Source organism: Vanessa cardui, chromosome 26 (assembly GCF_905220365.1).
Source record: "Vanessa cardui chromosome 26, ilVanCard2.1, whole genome shotgun sequence".
NCBI lineage: Eukaryota > Metazoa > Arthropoda > Insecta > Lepidoptera > Nymphalidae > Vanessa > Vanessa cardui.
Genome location: NC_061148.1, coordinates 4,357,983 through 4,375,503, shown reverse-complemented (window position 1 = coordinate 4,375,503; position 17,521 = coordinate 4,357,983). Strand labels below are relative to the sequence as shown.

General features: G+C 34.6%; 1 protein-coding gene across 1 annotated transcript; it reads left to right on the top strand.

Annotated features, from left to right (window-relative positions):
• The first annotated feature begins 3,746 nt into the window (after positions 1 to 3,746).
• LOC124540660 lies at positions 3,747 to 4,445 on the top strand. Its single transcript, XM_047118327.1, has one exon. It carries the CDS (start codon positions 3,747 to 3,749, stop codon positions 4,443 to 4,445), a length of 699 nt encoding a protein of 232 aa, XP_046974283.1.
• The last annotated feature ends 13,076 nt before the right edge of the window (positions 4,446 to 17,521 follow it).

The following is a 17,521-nucleotide window of genomic DNA, read 5'->3' as shown; positions in this document are numbered from 1 at the left end:
TTTAATGTGAAGGAACATACTTATAGCTGCCTTTCATAATTTATTATTCCAATGTTAAAATGTTTCACGAGCGCTTTACGTGTCATTTCGTGCAAATATTATTAATGTTGTTTGAATCACGATATGTTCTTCTAGAAATGAGTAATTATTTAGTTTTACGTTGGTTAGAGTATAATGTGACACATACAAATTACCTACTAACTTTGACGCGTGGTTTTGTCCACAAACAACCCAGTGGGGGTTCAAACCCAGGCAAGCACCACTGAATTTGCATGTGCTTAATTTGTGTTTATAATTCACCTCGAGCTCGACGGTGAAGGAAAACATCGTGAGGAAACCTGCATGTGTCTAATTTGATGGAAATTCTGCCACATGTGTATTCCACTAATTTATATTGGAGGAATATGTTCCAATTTTTCTCCCCAAAGGGAGAGGAGGCGTAGCCCAGCTGTGGGAAATTTACAGGCTGTTGTTGTTTTTGTTGTTGTTAAAATGACGTGTAAATGATAGTATTAAGTTGCAACCATGTCTAAATGTTTGTGTATTTATATAATTAGGTGTAACTCATCCGCTTCACATTGCATGAAAAGGGGGAGAGATCAATGGAACTCAAAAAACTATCAGCCTAAAACCATCTACGGGTGATTCCACGTCAATAATTCTCAGTCCGGAACCCTCCATTAGTTGTCACGTGATTGACGCACCAATTTTTTTTAGTGTATGTGTACACTGCGTGCTCGGGCCGAGTTCGTCTCGGTCAAATTGTAATTTTATTTACTACCCATAACTGCGCCACCTACTGGATCCAATTTTTTTTTTTTTAGTATGTTGGCGGACGATCTTATGGGCCACCTGATGGTATTTAATCACCATCACCCATAGACAATGACGCTGTAAGAAATATTAACTATTCCTTACATCTTCAATATGCCACCAACCTTGGGAACTAAGATGTTATGTCCCTTGTACCTGTAGTTACACTGTATGATGTACTGTACTGTACTGTTTAATGTATTTAAACATTATTTAATGTCAGCCCTGAATTCCAAACTAGCTTTCGCTGTGTTTTGGAAGTCAGTTCCTTCCCTTATTTTTATAACGTCAATCAAAATGCAAGCTAAGACGCAGGACACAACATGTTTTTGTCAATATAATGTCTGACGTTAACTTACGACCTAATGTTTCGTCATAGAACAGTTTTTATTAATTACTAGTAATCGCCCGCGGCGTCCTTCGCGTTTTTGTGTGTTGCTTTTCCTACATCCTTTCCTAGTAGCCTATGTCCTTTCTTGCAATTCAAGTTTGCTTCATACCAAATTTCATCAAATTCGATTAAGCGGATAAGTCGTGACAGACAGACCGACCGACAGACAGAGTTACTTTTCCATTTATAATATTAATACAGATTATCTTCTGTACATATAATTAAATTGGAATGTCTGGTTGTTATATTAAAATAACTTTTACTAAATGCATTTATATTTACGCGGCACATATATCAAAATAACATTAATTCAACTTTTCTCTATTTGTTCCGGCTAATCTCTGGAACGGCTGGACCGGGACATTTTGACGGGACTTTCACTGGCAGAAAGCTGATGTAATAAGGAGTAACAACAACAACAACAACAACAGCCTGTAAATTCCCACTGCTGGGCTAAAGGCCTCCTCTCCCTTAGAGGAGAAGGTTTGGAACATATTCCACCACGCTGTTCCAATGCGGGTTGGTGGAATACACATGTGGCAAAATTAAATGTCGTGACAGACAGACCGACCGACAGACAGAGTTACTTTTCCATTTATAATATTAATACAGATTATCTTCTGTACATATAATTAAATTGGAATGTCTGGTTGTTATATTAAAATAACTTTTACTAAATGCATTTATATTTACGCGGCACATATATCAAAATAACATTAATTCAACTTTTCTCTATTTGTTCCGGCTAATCTCTGGAACGGCTGGACCGGGACATTTTGACGGGACTTTCACTGGCAGAAAGCTGATGTAATAAGGAGTAACAACAACAACAACAGCCTGTAAATTCCCACTGCTGGGCTAAAGGCCTCCTCTCCCTTAGAGGAGAAGGTTTGGAACATATTCCACCACGCTGTTCCAATGCGGGTTGGTGGAATACACATGTGGCAAAATTTCTATGAAATTTGTCACATGCAGGTTTCCTCACGATGTTTTCCTTCACCGCCGAGTACGAGATGAATTTAAATTAAGCACATGAATCAGCGGTGCTTGCCTGGGTTTGAACCCGCAATCACCGGTTAAGATGCACGCGTTCTAACCACTAGGCCATCTCGATAAGGAGTAAAGTACGCTACAATGATATTTTATTTTGTTAAATTCAAAAGTGCATGAAGTCGCGAGTACAGTTCATATAATTCACAGAATCATACGAATTTTGAATAATTACGTTGAAAATTAATAAATTTTTATAAATAAAAAAAAACCGCCTTCAAAAATGAACTAAAAAGAAAAAAATAATCAGTTACATCCATATCCAATTTACGATTTTTTAATCACCTCTCAAAGTCGGTGCCACCATTGCTAATATAGGTACATAATACATACATACAAAAACTAAATTTATTTATTGTATAGATGACACCATTAGACAAACCTTACTATCGATACAAGTTAAATGATTTCAATATAGGAATTTATTTACTTTGTTGGCACCGACTTCAAAAGGTATTCAAAAATACGTCACGTCATACGTCACGGATACACTTGCTCTTGCTAAAATATTCTATTTAAATTATTTAAAAGTGGAAAAAGTTGTGATAGTCTAACTAAATGTGTAAATTGCAAAAGGACACTCTGTGGTAAATGTTGTCTCGTCTTCAATTACACAAATTATCGATAAATTAGTGATAAAAGTGAAAACTTATAATTGAACTCAAGATCTAGTGATACCAAAACAAAATAAGTGACTGTATATAATCACTAACATGTATTTTGTGAAGTGCAATAAAACATATAAACAATAACAGACAGTAACGAACCGCTAAAATGAAGCAATAAATTTATAAAATTTCAATCTTCCTTACTAGTGTTTAAGTGCCGGTAGTGTAAAAATAAAACAAAATCATTGCAAAGCAACAAACAAAAGGCATTCTTATCAATTCGCATAACAGCCAATATATGAGTAACTATTTGACATAACATAATCAGCGAACGCTGGCGTCTTGGTATGAAGCATAGAATTCACATGTAATAGATCACGGATCGCGCCTCATCAAACCCATGCATATAAAGTTTTTTTTTTTTTTTTTGTTTTTCTTTTTTTTTTTTCTTTTCGGTACAACTATAAAAATAAACTATGGCCGATCAAGCAAAAAATGCACTTAATAAAAATAAGTTCGAGTGTTGTAACCGTCTAACAAATTCAAATGAAATCTTAAAATGCCAACTGTGTAAGAAAAGGTACCACTATACCTGCGTAACGGTTATTACTACTACACTGTATAAAAATTTATCTGAAGATTTCAAATCTACATGGCTCTGCCCATCATGTAATAGACCTCGTCCTGGAACTGATAACACCAGCACACCCGTGAGATCTTTCCCAGATAATAATCAAGAACTTCAAAATAATATCACCCTTAGACGAAAACAGGAAACACATGATTCAAATGATGGCGAATCACACTCCCTGACACTTGCTGATGTTCGCAGAGCTATTAGGGAAGAACTAGTCAATACTTTAGAAAACTTTAAAACGAATATAATGTCTCAACTGAACATTAAAACTAAAGAAGTGCTAGATCAATTGGTGCAAGTTACAGACTCGATGAACTTCATAGAACAACAATACGAAGACTTAAAGAAGGAAATATCAGCGAAGGAAAAGGTTATTCAGACATTGGAGACCGAGTGCAAGAATTTACAAACATCGGTGAATGAATTAGGAGCACGTCTGGTAAAGATAGAACAACATTCACGCTCGATGAATGTAGAAATCCACTGCGTACCTGAGCACAAGAATGAAAACCTGATGACTCTTGTAAAGCAAATAGCAATAACCACAAACTATAAATTGAATGAGTCCGATATACACTACTGCACGAGAGTCGCAAAGCTTCAGAATAACAGTCCGAGGCCACGTTCTATTTTAATTAAGTTTAGCAGTCCAAGAATCCGGGATGAGTTCCTAGCAGCATCTATTAACTTCAACAAAAAAGCGAAGAACAACTCCGAAAAAATGAATACCAACCATATTGGAATACGAGGCGATCCGAAGCCAATCTACGTGGTTGAGCATCTCTCTCCGACGCAGAAATCTCTCCATGCAGCAGCACGGTTAAAAGCCAAAGAATTAAAGTACCGATTTGTTTGGGTCAGAGGAGGCAATATCTACATGCGGAAAACTGAAACATCCGAATACAAATTCATAAGGAACATTGAAACACTGTCCACATTGATTTAAGTGCCCTTTTGTATATGCAACACACTGTATTAAAGACATGTTTATAATAATTTATCTATTAAAATTCGATTCTATTTCAATTTATTACCAAAATGTTAGAGGTTTAAGGTTAAGTATTAATGAGGTACGTCAAGAAATACTAGCGATAAATTATGATATTATAATATTTACTGAAACATGGTTAAATAGCAGTCTATTCACGGGGGAACTTTTTGATGACAATTACATCGTATACAGACGTGACCGCGAAAGCTCTGCCCTAAGCAAACATAAAAAGACAGGTGGAGGTGTCTTAATAGCTATATCTAAGATGTTCACGTCACAAAGGATACTTGAATGGGAAAGTGACTGTGAAGATATTTGGTTAACCGTAGATTTAAAGCCAGTAATTATTAATATCTGTGCAGTATATTTACCACCACCTATTAAACGTGAGTTGCTGGACGCATTCACAAAAAATACAAACAAAGTTTTGCAGGATTACTGTCACAGTCGTGAATGCACACTTATTGTTGGGGATTTTAACCTAAGCGATGTTTATTGGAATGTTTCTAAAGAAGATTCTTTTGCTATACCCGACAACTATAACAATTGTCATATCAAGAGCTCCTTAATTGATTTTATGTCATTGAACAATTTAAACCAATATAACCTAATATATAATTCCAAAAATAAAATTCTAGATTTAGTACTATGTAGTCAAGACGTTACAGTCTCGAATAGTTACAATCCTTTAAAAAAGACAATAGATGTTTTACACCCACCACTAGATATTAATATTCAATTACCTAAAAAAACAAAAAATATTAATAAAAATGTAAATAAATTTAACTTCTATAAGGCCGACTATAACAAAATTATTAATGAACTTGACAAAATATCATGGCTTGTTGAATTTTCTACCTGTAATAATGTTAACGACATGCTGAATCGTTTTTACGCCATATTACAAAAAAATATAGTAAAATTCGTACCCCAAAAAATAAACAGTAAACGAGACTCTCCTAAATGGTTTTCTAAAGAACTTTTACAGCTATTGAAGTTAAAACACAAATACCACGTTAAACTCAAAAAATATGCGAATCCCTTGGATAAAATTGAATTCGAATATCTTAGATCCGACTGCCTAAAATTGTTATCTCAGTGCTACCACAACTATATAACTAAAATAGAGAATGAAATCGGAAAAAATCCTAGATACTTTTGGACTCATTTAAAAAATTTTCGCCAGCGCAAGAATCCTTATCCCTCAACTATGTTTCTCGGCGACGAAAAATCTAATGACCCCCAATCTATTTGCAATTATTTTGCATACAATTTCTCCTCAGTATACGAGAGAGACTCGTTAACTGGTATTGATCCTTGTCCTTATAAAATGAACCAAAATGGAATACGTACGTTTAAGCTAACACAAACTGAGATTTATAAAAAGCTAAAAAGACTTGATGTTAACAAAGCTGCGGGGCCAGACAATATTCCACCTCTTTTTCTCTTGAATTGTGCATCCACTTTATCATTTCCACTAATGTTAATTTATAACAAATCCTTATCGTCTGGGGAATTTCCTACAAGGTGGAAGGAAGCAAGAATTGTGCCAATATATAAATCAGGGAAACTCGAACAAATTAAAAACTACAGACCTATTTCAATTTTGTGTACTCTGTCTAAGGTATTTGAATCTCTGGTTTATCCTATAATTTACAACTACGCTAAAGATTACCTAAGTGACAAGCAACATGGATTTATTACTAAACGATCTACAAATACAAATCTCATGATGTATGTGACAGATATTTCTGAAAACCTGGACAGGGGCCACCAGAATGACATTATATATACGGATTTTTCAAAGGCCTTCGATAAAGTGAACCACAACCTATTGATAAAAAAATTAAAACTACTGGGAATCTCCGACGCCCTTTTGATGTGGTGCACAACTTATCTCAAAGCTAGGAATTCTAGGGTTGTTGTAAACGGCTACCAATCTGACTTCGTCATGGCATACTCTGGTATTCCACAGGGATCTAATCTCGGACCTCTCTTCTTTAATATATTTATTAATGATATTACTACAGTATTAAAATATTCACGCTGCTACCTTTTCGCCGACGATCTCAAGCTAACACGTGTCATAAAAGAACAAAACGATGTTTTGCTTCTGCAACATGACTTAAATGCTTTGGATACATGGTGCAAGACAAACAAAATGTTTTTAAATATAGATAAATGCAAACACATTAAAATTACACGCAAATTAAGACCAATAAGTTCAAAATACTACATACAAGGTATAGAACTGCAGGAGGTTCAGAACATTGAAGACTTGGGTGTCACAATAGATACGAAATTAAATTTTAATAAACACGTCGATAAAATAGTCGAATCAGCCAATAAGAGTCTTGGTTTTATTATACGCTGTAGCAAAGAATTTCGAAAGACGAGTACAGTAATCAGACTTTATGACTGCTATGTTCGCAGCAAGTTAGAATATTGCTCCATAGTTTGGTGTCCAACCAATATAACACAAAAAACAAGAATCGAAAAGATACAAAAAAGATTTGTAAGGCATTTGGCGTACAAAACCAAAAATAACTCTTTTAATACCTACAGCGAAAGGCTTAAGTACTTTAACATGCAAACGCTTGAAAACAGAAGATCCTATCTAAACATGTGTTTTTTGCACAAACTTTTCAACAATAATATCGACTGTCCAGAAATATTGAACAAATTTTGTTTCACGGTACCGAGAAGAATCCCTCGCTTTGGTTGTAACTTGTTCCAAATACTCCGACACAAAACAAGAGCTGGAAAAAATTCTCCAATACCAAGAGTGAGCATACTTTACAATAATTTATCCAAAGAAATAAATGGCTTAGATCTATTTCACGACAACCTAGGGGCATTTAAAAACCAATTAAAGACACATTTATTCACTATTGCTTGACATACCTCAAATTAAATTAAATTAAGTTAAATTAAGTTAGAATAAATTAATGTTTATGCAATTGACTACGTATGATATGCAACTATTTAAATTTGAATTATTATAAAATTAACATTGAAGTAGGTACATATTATTATTTTATATTTAATTAATAATTTTGATGTCTCTTGTAACTTAATCATATTTACTTTCTTTTTTTTGTATCTCAATTATTCACGCATGCTGTGATAACCTGTAATTGGAAGTGCAACTAATTCTTAGTCTAAGAACATCTTTTATGCAATTACTAATGTTGTAACTTCTGTTGGTTGTCCCTAAATAAATAAATAAATAAATAAAGGTGATTAAAAAATCGTAAATTGGATATGGATGTAACTGATTATTTTTTTCTTTTTAGTTCATTTTTGAAGGCGGTTTTTTTTTATTTATAAAAATTTATTTACAGCTTTTCAGTGTTGTTTTGTTATTTATAATTACAATTGGTAGTGTTTGTCATTCACTTTATTATACTCAGTACATTTCGGCTTTCGACTCTAAACATAACTCAACGCCGTTTCAATACGATGTGGACTGCAACTCAAATTAAGCGTTACCTAAGTTACAATAGCCTAATGTTAACTGTCTCATCGCCAATTAGACAATACCGTTTTTCCCGATGCAATGCCGTTAATCATTGAGGAGTTCTCCTGGTAGTCCACCATCAGCTAGACTTCATCATAGGCATGTTTACTAACATCAATTGCTTGACGACTATCTTAAAGAAATAGAACTAAGCCCGTAAAATAGTTACTTACTAATAGGTTCTGATTACTAGTTGTGGTCTTCATCATCAGTTCCACTTCATCAAATGTCACTTTTCGTGAGCATATGACCAAGGCACTTTGAATAAAACCGAAAGCACTATAGGTGTGCCTATAAAATTTGAGGAGTTCCCTCGATTTCTCCAGGATCCCATAATCAGATCCTGATCTCCTGACAATGGGACCACCTGTAAAACATGCCCTTTCAAACAAAAAAAGAATTGTCAAAATCGGCCTAGCCATCTTCGAGTAATTCGGTAACATACATAAAAAATAAAAAAAAAAAAAAAAAAAAGGCCCCGACGAATTGAGAACCTCCTCCTTTTTTTGAAGTCGGTTAAAAAATAGTACATTTAGGAATGGACGAATGATAATGAATGAAAAAATGTTTTGTCTATATTTAAAAATAATATTTTATTAAATTTAAGTATTAAAAAGCTAAATCTAGATAATCTTTATTGATGTAGGCCTTTTTTTTATGGTTGGGAAATCCATCATGGAGACCCTTTCGCTCTGAGGGAAGAGCGAAGGGTACTGTCAGACTCCTACTGACTAAAACCCAACCCGTGTCCTCCAATTGCCCATGTGTCGGAAGGGCGGGTATCGCCGAAGCATTCGTCGCACCCCTCCGACGGGTATTGGCTCGTCTGATGTAAAGAGTCAGGCGTGCCCCGTCACTCACTGCGGCTGTCCACCCGGCCGCAGGACTCCACTACGAGGCGCGCGTGCGGAACACGACGCCGCCGCCTCGAGGCTTATTGATGTAGGCCTATAAAAGCACTTTCGAATCGAAATAACGTGCCCTATTTTATTAAATTCAGCAGAATCATTTTAAATTTTGATTCCAATTTTAAAAATATAAATTATATTTTATTAATTACCAGTACCGGTCACATCACAGTCCACCTGGTCGCTACCGCTACCAGCCAGCTATACCAGCTACGACGACCTTACCATTATTTGATATGTATCATTATATTATGACAAAATTACATAAAATCATTATATATTGTAGCCTATATGTTATTCTGATGATAACCTATATTACTGTAAAATTTCATCCAAATCCGTTCAGTAGTTTTTTCGTGAATGAGTAACAAACATACATCCATCCTCACAAACTTAGTAGGATTACTGAGCACTCACGTGATATACAAAAGCTCTTGAATACTCTATTTGACATATATTCTTATACGTATAAAAACGCCGCGATCGCGTGCGAATATACAGTCGTATGTTTTATATCTGAGTCGACTCAAATAAAATTATTAACGCTACGTATGAGAATTCTCTGCTTCATATTGCTCTGTATTTTAATTATGATATAGGATCTGTTATGAAGTTTACTGTGAATGAAGATTAATATAATAACTAACGTTCGTTTAAATATCTTTTAATAATGTAGTTCTGAACGCAGTAAATATTGTTTACTATTGCGTGTTTAGTATTGTAATCATAGGATCTTGGACCTTACATGGAAGCTAAATGATACTTCTATTTAGGACGCGTTTTATAGATTACGTAATTAATTTTTTATTTTTTTTTTTATAATTGCGCGCGTTGAATGTGTGTTTACAGCGAGCTCATATTTTAATAGTAAAGTAAAGTAACAGCCTGTACATTTCCCATCGCTGAGATACGGCTTCCTCTTCCATTAACATATGGGTTTGGAACATATTCGACCACGCTGTTTTAATGCGGGTTAGTAGAATGCACATGTGGAATTTCGATGAAATTAGACACATGCAGGTTTCCTCACGATGTTTTCCTTCACCACCGAGCACGAGATGAATTATAAACACAAATTAAGCACATATATATAGTGGTGCTAGCCTGGGTTTATACCCACAATCATCGGTTAAGAAGCACCCCTTCTAACCACTGGGCCATCTCAGCTCATATTATATAATAATAATAATAAACATTTATTGAGCAAATTACACTACTTTCACACAACATAAAAAAACGAAACATAACAAAGTATCATCATAAAAAAGATATATCCTAAAAAACATCAAACAAGAAAAAATAATAATAACTAAAAGACAACTACAACGAACAAGTTTTGAGAGTAAAAATTAATAATTAAAATAATATTAAACAATAAATAGTGTGCAGCAGTGTAATTTAGCCAAAAGGAGATCCACTCAGTGAAAAATAGAAACATAATTGCTTCTACACTGATTTTCAGTGGTCTTTCAATGCTGTTGCGGAACTGACAGCGGCAACAATAATATAGCGATATTAAATCTATGCAATAAATAATAAAAGGGGAAAAAACATATAAAATTAAAATAATAATAAAGGCAGCATTAAACATAATTATTACATAGGTACGAGTATATCTGTCGCACTTGCTACGCAGAGTGCGGCACATCATCTTTTAATATAATTATCTAAATGGTAAATCGACCTTACGTCTGAACATTACAGTGTTCACACTTTAAAATTCCAAGCTTCGTGCTGTTATAGAGAATTCTTCAACAGAACCAATGTGGAAGCTTTCAGCGGTTTTTCGAAGCGATAAGACTTGAAAACCTTCAAGAGAAGAGCGTACTTCCTTAAAGGTCGGCAACGCATCTGCAAGCTCGGTGTTGCATATGGCCATGTGTAGTGGTAGTCACTTTCCATCAGATTAGCCTCCTGCTCTTTTCCATGAAAACAAAAAAGGACAGAAATAACCAATAACTTTATACTAGTCCAACATAAGGGAGCCTCTTTGGTATAGTGGCCCCATATGGTCCAAAATCCCGAGATTCTGGACTCAGCTATGTTCACCCGTTTTACTATATTTATTATGGCCACATATAGTCCAAAATCCCATACATTCAGCTGTCGTCACACGTTTTACTATATTTATTACTACAAGTGAAGTAGTTTATTCAACAGATTTTTACAAATTTCGAAGCTTTTGACTGGTTTTGTTTTGATTTAATGTCGCGAACTGACGACGACTGTTCGTACGATTTGTATTTTTTTTTATACAGTTTAAGCGCCGCATTTCACACCTTCTGAGTCTCCAGTGATGTTTTTTTTATGCTCTTTGTGTCATGACACCATGTCATGTCGCATTATATTCAATATTTATAAATAAATACAGAGTTAGTTTAGTTAGTTTGTTTACTTGGTGGTAGATCTTTGTGTGCAAGCCCGCCTGGGTACCACCCACTCATCAGATATTCTACCGCTAAACAACAATACGCAGTATTGTTGTGTTCCAGTTTGAAGGGTGAATGAGCCAGTGTAATTACAGGCACAAGGGACATAGCATCTTAGTTCCCAGGGTTGGTGGCGTATTGACGATGTAAGGAATAGTTAATACTTCTTACAGCGACATTGTCTATGGGTGATGATTACCACTTACCATCAGGTGGCTCATATGCTCGTCCGCCAACCTATTCCATAAAATAAATAAATAAATAAAATAAATGAGTATTTATTGTACACAAAAATATTCGTTTTTTTTTTTAAAGAAATTTAAAGAAATATTTTCAAATATTACAAGCACTACTTACTGTGGAGCTCCGAATTTCATGCGACAATAAAATTGAAATGACTATGTTGAAATCGTGAAGCATAAATAATAACGAAAAGCTTTCCTTTATTAAAATGTACTTGGAAAATACTCTTTTCATTAAACTACCCCAAGATCAAGATGACGCGTTATCTGTAAAATGTGTTAGAATTATCAGCACTTCTTAAGCTATTCGTTGGCGGACAAGCACATGTTACCTGATGGTAAGTGGTCACCACCACCCATAATGTACGTGTACTAGGGGCATAACATCTGGCTCATTCATCCTTCAAACCGGAACACAGCAATAACAAGTACTATTGTTTGGAATTAGACTATCTGATGAGTGGCTGGTAACCTACCCAGACGAGCTTGCACAAAAACCTACCACCAAGTTTAGTTTGGTCATATTATATGAATTTCTGAATTAATCGTAATAAATAAATACACAGCTATATAAATCTCTGGAACTTTTCTATAGAAAACGTTCTCGAATATATTTTCCCATTAAGGCAGCGTTCATAACAAACACGTTCGGTCCGCCATTTTTTGTCGACTTATGCTGCAGAATTGGTCAAAGAAAAACCTTTTTATATTAAAGACGTTATGGCTTATGTCCACCCTGAAAGTTCTTTGTAAATAGTAGTATAAGATCTTTCGAAATTGAAGTAGTCATTTCAAAGATCAAATCCTACATTCAAAATTACAATCTTTGTCTATTTATAAAAAAAATATATATAAAGAAGGAAAACTAAAAAATGTAAACAGAAACAATTTGACATTTCGAGACATTCGAAATTCGAAATTCGAACATTATTTGAAATATCAATTATATAAACAATTGAACAGTCGTGACGTAGACAAATCGACTTAATTTTTTTTTTAAATATCTTTCTCCATTGATTCTACGCTGAAAAGGCTGGGAGCGTATTCGCGCTTTGGCGACGTGATGTCTGCCGAGTATACAGACTACTTAAAACACAGAGATATAATATTTCTTATCATTTTGAAATGTATTGTGCTATCGAAGGAAAACTAACAAAATAAAAATAATCAATCAATCAAATAGTCAATTGATTTGCTTGTCTTCTGTCAATGCTTCAACCATTGACATTATTAGGTGTGAAATTATTATTATCAGTGTGTATTATTTCGTACAGATCGGTCTAGGTCTAGCTTTGGTGAATTGATGCCAATACACACAGGCAGGCAGACAGGCACAAGGGATATAACATTTTATATCCTCAAAGTTGATGGTGCATTGACGCTGAAAGGAATGGTTAATATTTTTATGTCGCCATTGTTTATAGGTTACGGTTCCACCATCAAGACGCACAATTGGTCGTTAGCTAATCTACCTCATAAAAAAACTTACTATGATTTTTATCATGAATAGACTAACATATTCGGACTAATAGTTTTTCGAAGTGATAACTTCTTGTGGGAAGGTAAACCGCTTCATTATATAGCTCTTTAAGACGGTCTTGTTCGTGGTCGTGCTTCAATTCCTTGAACATACACCTAAAATTATTTACTCTTCTAAAAAGATCATTAATGTTATCTTAAGGAAAGATAGCTCCAAAATACGAAAACAGCTTAAGTACTAACGGACAGTCTGTAATTTTAACCTAAATTAATATGACAATGCTATATCAATAGCCTAAATATACTAAAAACAAACATCAAAAATAACAACACCAACCAAATGATGTGATGTGATGTTTTTTCTGTTAGGGAATTGAGGAGTGCCATTTAATAACAATACTTTCCGAACCGGTGGTAGCTTCACTAAAAATAGTTGTAAAATGACGATTCATAAGTGCTTGTAAAGTCTACTTGAATAAAGTATATTTTGATTTGATTTGATTTGAATTCAACACCAATTTTCAAATCTAAAGCTTTATATTTGTTACACTACACAAAATTAATCACATGAAAAATTGAAACAATTACAAATTCTCTTATAATTCCCTGATATAGACGGCAATGTCAGTACAACCACATATAATGCAACCTCTGCTATATTTACTCTGTATGGTGACCTAGCAACCGTTGCCCAGCAACCTGCGATCGTTCGAAGCGACCTATGAATTACCATCAACGTGAATTGTTGTACGTATTTACACTCGTACGAATGACTACATCACTAAACTTATAGATATTATGTACACGATATTGCCTTCTATTGTAATATATCGAAGAACTATTATTGTGTGTTATAATAACATTACTATTGGACAATAATTTTGATAATAATTTACACTCGTACGAGTGACTATATCACTTAATTTATCGATATTATGTACGCGATATTGCCGTCTATTTTAATAAATCGAAGGACTATTATTGTGTGTTATAATAACATTCCTATTGGTCAATAATTTTGATAATAATTTACACTCGTACGAATTACTATATCACTTAATTTATCGATATTATGTACGCGATGTTGCCTTCTATTTTAATAAATCGAAGGGCTATTATTGTGTGCTATAATAACATTACTATTGGTCAATAATTTTGATAATAATTTACACTCGTACGAATTACTATATCACTTAATTTATAAATATTATGTACGCGATATTGCCTTCTATTTTAATAAATCGAAGGAGTATTATTGTGTGTTATAATAACATTACTATTGGTAAATAATTTTCGTAATAATTTACGTAGTACTCGTACGAATGACTATATCACTTAATTTATAGATATTATGTACGCGATATTGTCTTCTATTTTTATACGACGAAGGTCTATTATTGCCTGCTTTGTTTAAGATGTCATTGTACAATTATTTTGATAATAATCCTGATACTACTTTCTATTCGAAGCGATTCTCCCACCTGTCCTTAGTAACCTTCAAGGGTGACCTTGAAACATTCTAAGATTAGATTCTCTAGGTTGTTGATTTGTATTTATTTATATCTTTTGAATTGCCCATTAAGAAGACATTGACTAAAAAGATTTTTTTATTGAAAGCATGTTTTTATTCTCGACATCACTTTAAAAACCTCTAATAATAAGTATTTCTCTACTGAATTGTGTATGTATTATATACTACACATAAACTCTTGAATCAATCTATCTATTGAAAAAAACTGCATCAAAATCCGTTGTGTAATTTTAAAGATCTAAGCATAGGGACAGACAGCGGTAAGCCACTTTGTTTTATACTATGTAATGATAATGATACTGGCTGAAATACACACCAATGTGGTATATAAAGAGGTCTTAAATTAGGGTAATATTTTAATTAAATCTGTAATATTAAATTTCCAAGCGAACAAAGCCAATGGCAACAACTAGTATATAATTTGCAGTCCCTAACTGCGGTTGTACGCACCCTAATTTTTCTCTCGCTGAAATTCTGATCTTTTATGCGGCGTTTCTTTAAAGAAACCGTTTATGGAATATAAATGTTTTTAAAATATTTTCCCATTACTCTTTATCAAGAAGCGGAGAGAATTATCGACAAGAATCTAATCGGGTTTTCTGTTAACATTGCGTCTAATAAGGAAATTCTTACGCTTTGACAATTAAAAAGATTATTGAATTGTTCCCTTAAAATTTATTTAAATAATTTCGATGACATTTACAGGCATTCATTAAATTCTTCATCTTGGAGTCGAGATGGCCCAGTGGTTAGAACGCGTGCATCTTAACCGATGATTGCGGGTTCAAACCCAGACAAGCACCGCTGATTCATGTGCTTAATTTGTCTTTATAATTCATCTCGTGCTCAGCGGTGAAGGAAAACATCGTGAGGAAACCTGCATGTGACAAATTTCAAAGAAATTCTGCCACATGTGTATTCCACCAACCCGCATTGGAACAGCGTGGTGGAATATGTTCCAAACCTTCTCCTCAAAGGGAGAGGAGGCCTTTAGCCCAGCAGTGGGAATTTACAGGCTGTTGTTGTTGTATTAAATTCTTGTTAAAAATGTAACAATTTGAATTTCACTTTGGGATATCTCGTCGAAATTCGAAGTTTCACCCGCACCACCTCGATGTCCGAAAATCCACAACAGCGCGATTTCTTAGACATTTTCTGCCTCGCACAACCACTTTGTGGAACCAGCGTTCGCCGGCGGTTTTTCCGAACCGATACGACATGGGAATCTTCAAGAAAAGAGCTTACTCCATCCTCAAAGGCCGGCAACGCACCTGCTCGCCCCCTGGTGTTACAGATGTCCATGGGCGGTGGTATTCACTTTCCATCAGGTGAGCCTCCTGCTCGTTTGCCACGTATCACAAAAAAAATACCCGGTATACTTGAAACGTCAAAATTATTAATAAATACAATAAAAAATATACATAACGGCACTTTGCCATCGTCATTATTTTTGGTACCCATATGCGGCTGCCGAGCGCTCGTGTCTTGTCAGGCGAAAAGAATTGAGGCGAAAACCACGTGTATGAGGTTGTTTTACAATATCCAATAATTATTACAACGAAATATTATCAGTAATACAATCAACTCAAGTAATGACGCTCCACCAGGCAGGTTTCGTTTCTGCGAGATGCAAATGGATTGTTTTTCGTTTGGCTTCAACCACAAATGAGACTGAAGTCGCGTCAGAGCGAAGAAACGTCAAAACCGCACTAATTTTAAATGTCGCTATTACATTTCATTATCTCTTTTGACGTTTTAGGGTTCCGTAGTCTACTAAGAACCCTTATAGTTTCGTCATGTATGTCCGTCTGTCTGTCCTGGCTCGTTCACCGCCGTTTCTGCACCGATTACCACGAAAATTGGTGGAGAGATGTATACTAATTATCCAAAAATTAGTTTTTAAAATTATCGAAAAATAATTGTTTTTAAATACAGCGAAAGGGTAATTCGAAAAAAAAATCGACTTACCCCATCGTGTGGGGTATCGTTAAAAAGGTATCTTTAAATACAACAAAAATTGCCTTAACATTGCCAAACCATGTGGATCAATCCCCCCGTCTCTAATTATACTAATACAAAGTTAAAATTAGAGCGCCCCCCCCCCCCCCGTAACTTTTGAAATACTATTACAATAATTCTGATAAAAATGTGCTGTATACCTCCAAGTTAGTACTTTCAACGAAAACTATAGCGAACTGGATCATACATAGTTATTTTTATACAACTCGACCAACTTATAACGTACAGTTGCCCTAACTAAATGGTAATGTATGGAAATAACTACCTACAAACTATGGAAATAAGTAGGATTTTAACAAAAAAAATACATTTATGTATCCTATGTTACTTCTTATTATATCAGTTATATGCCAGTGAAAGACCCGTTAAAATCGGTCCAACCATTCCATAGATTAGCCGGAACAAACAGACCAGACAAAAATTGTAAAAAATGTTATTTTAGTATCTTAACCGTGTATACATACATATGCATTGAGGAGAAAAAGGGCTATTTTAATATTACAAACAGACACTCAGATTTTATTATATGTATAGACTCATACGTGGGAGTAGATATATTTTTTTCAATGAAACATTGGTTAAAGTCTAAAATTTAATCTCATGTTACACAGTTCGCTAAAAAGGCTGCAAATACCATGGTCGTAGGTTTGAATAATTGATATTGCGGTCTATCAATTCACAGTAGGCGACCTCACGTTATTTTATATTGATGGAAAGGGTACAAGGCCGAGCGTTTTGATAATCGAACATGCAACCCAGTGAACAAGATAAAAAATATAATGTTCGACGACCTACGTGGTCAAGTAGTGTGTACACCGACTTACATGGTCACTCTGAGGTCCCAGGTTCGATTTCCGGCCGGGTCGATGTAGAAAAAGTTCATTAATTTTCTATGTTGTCTTG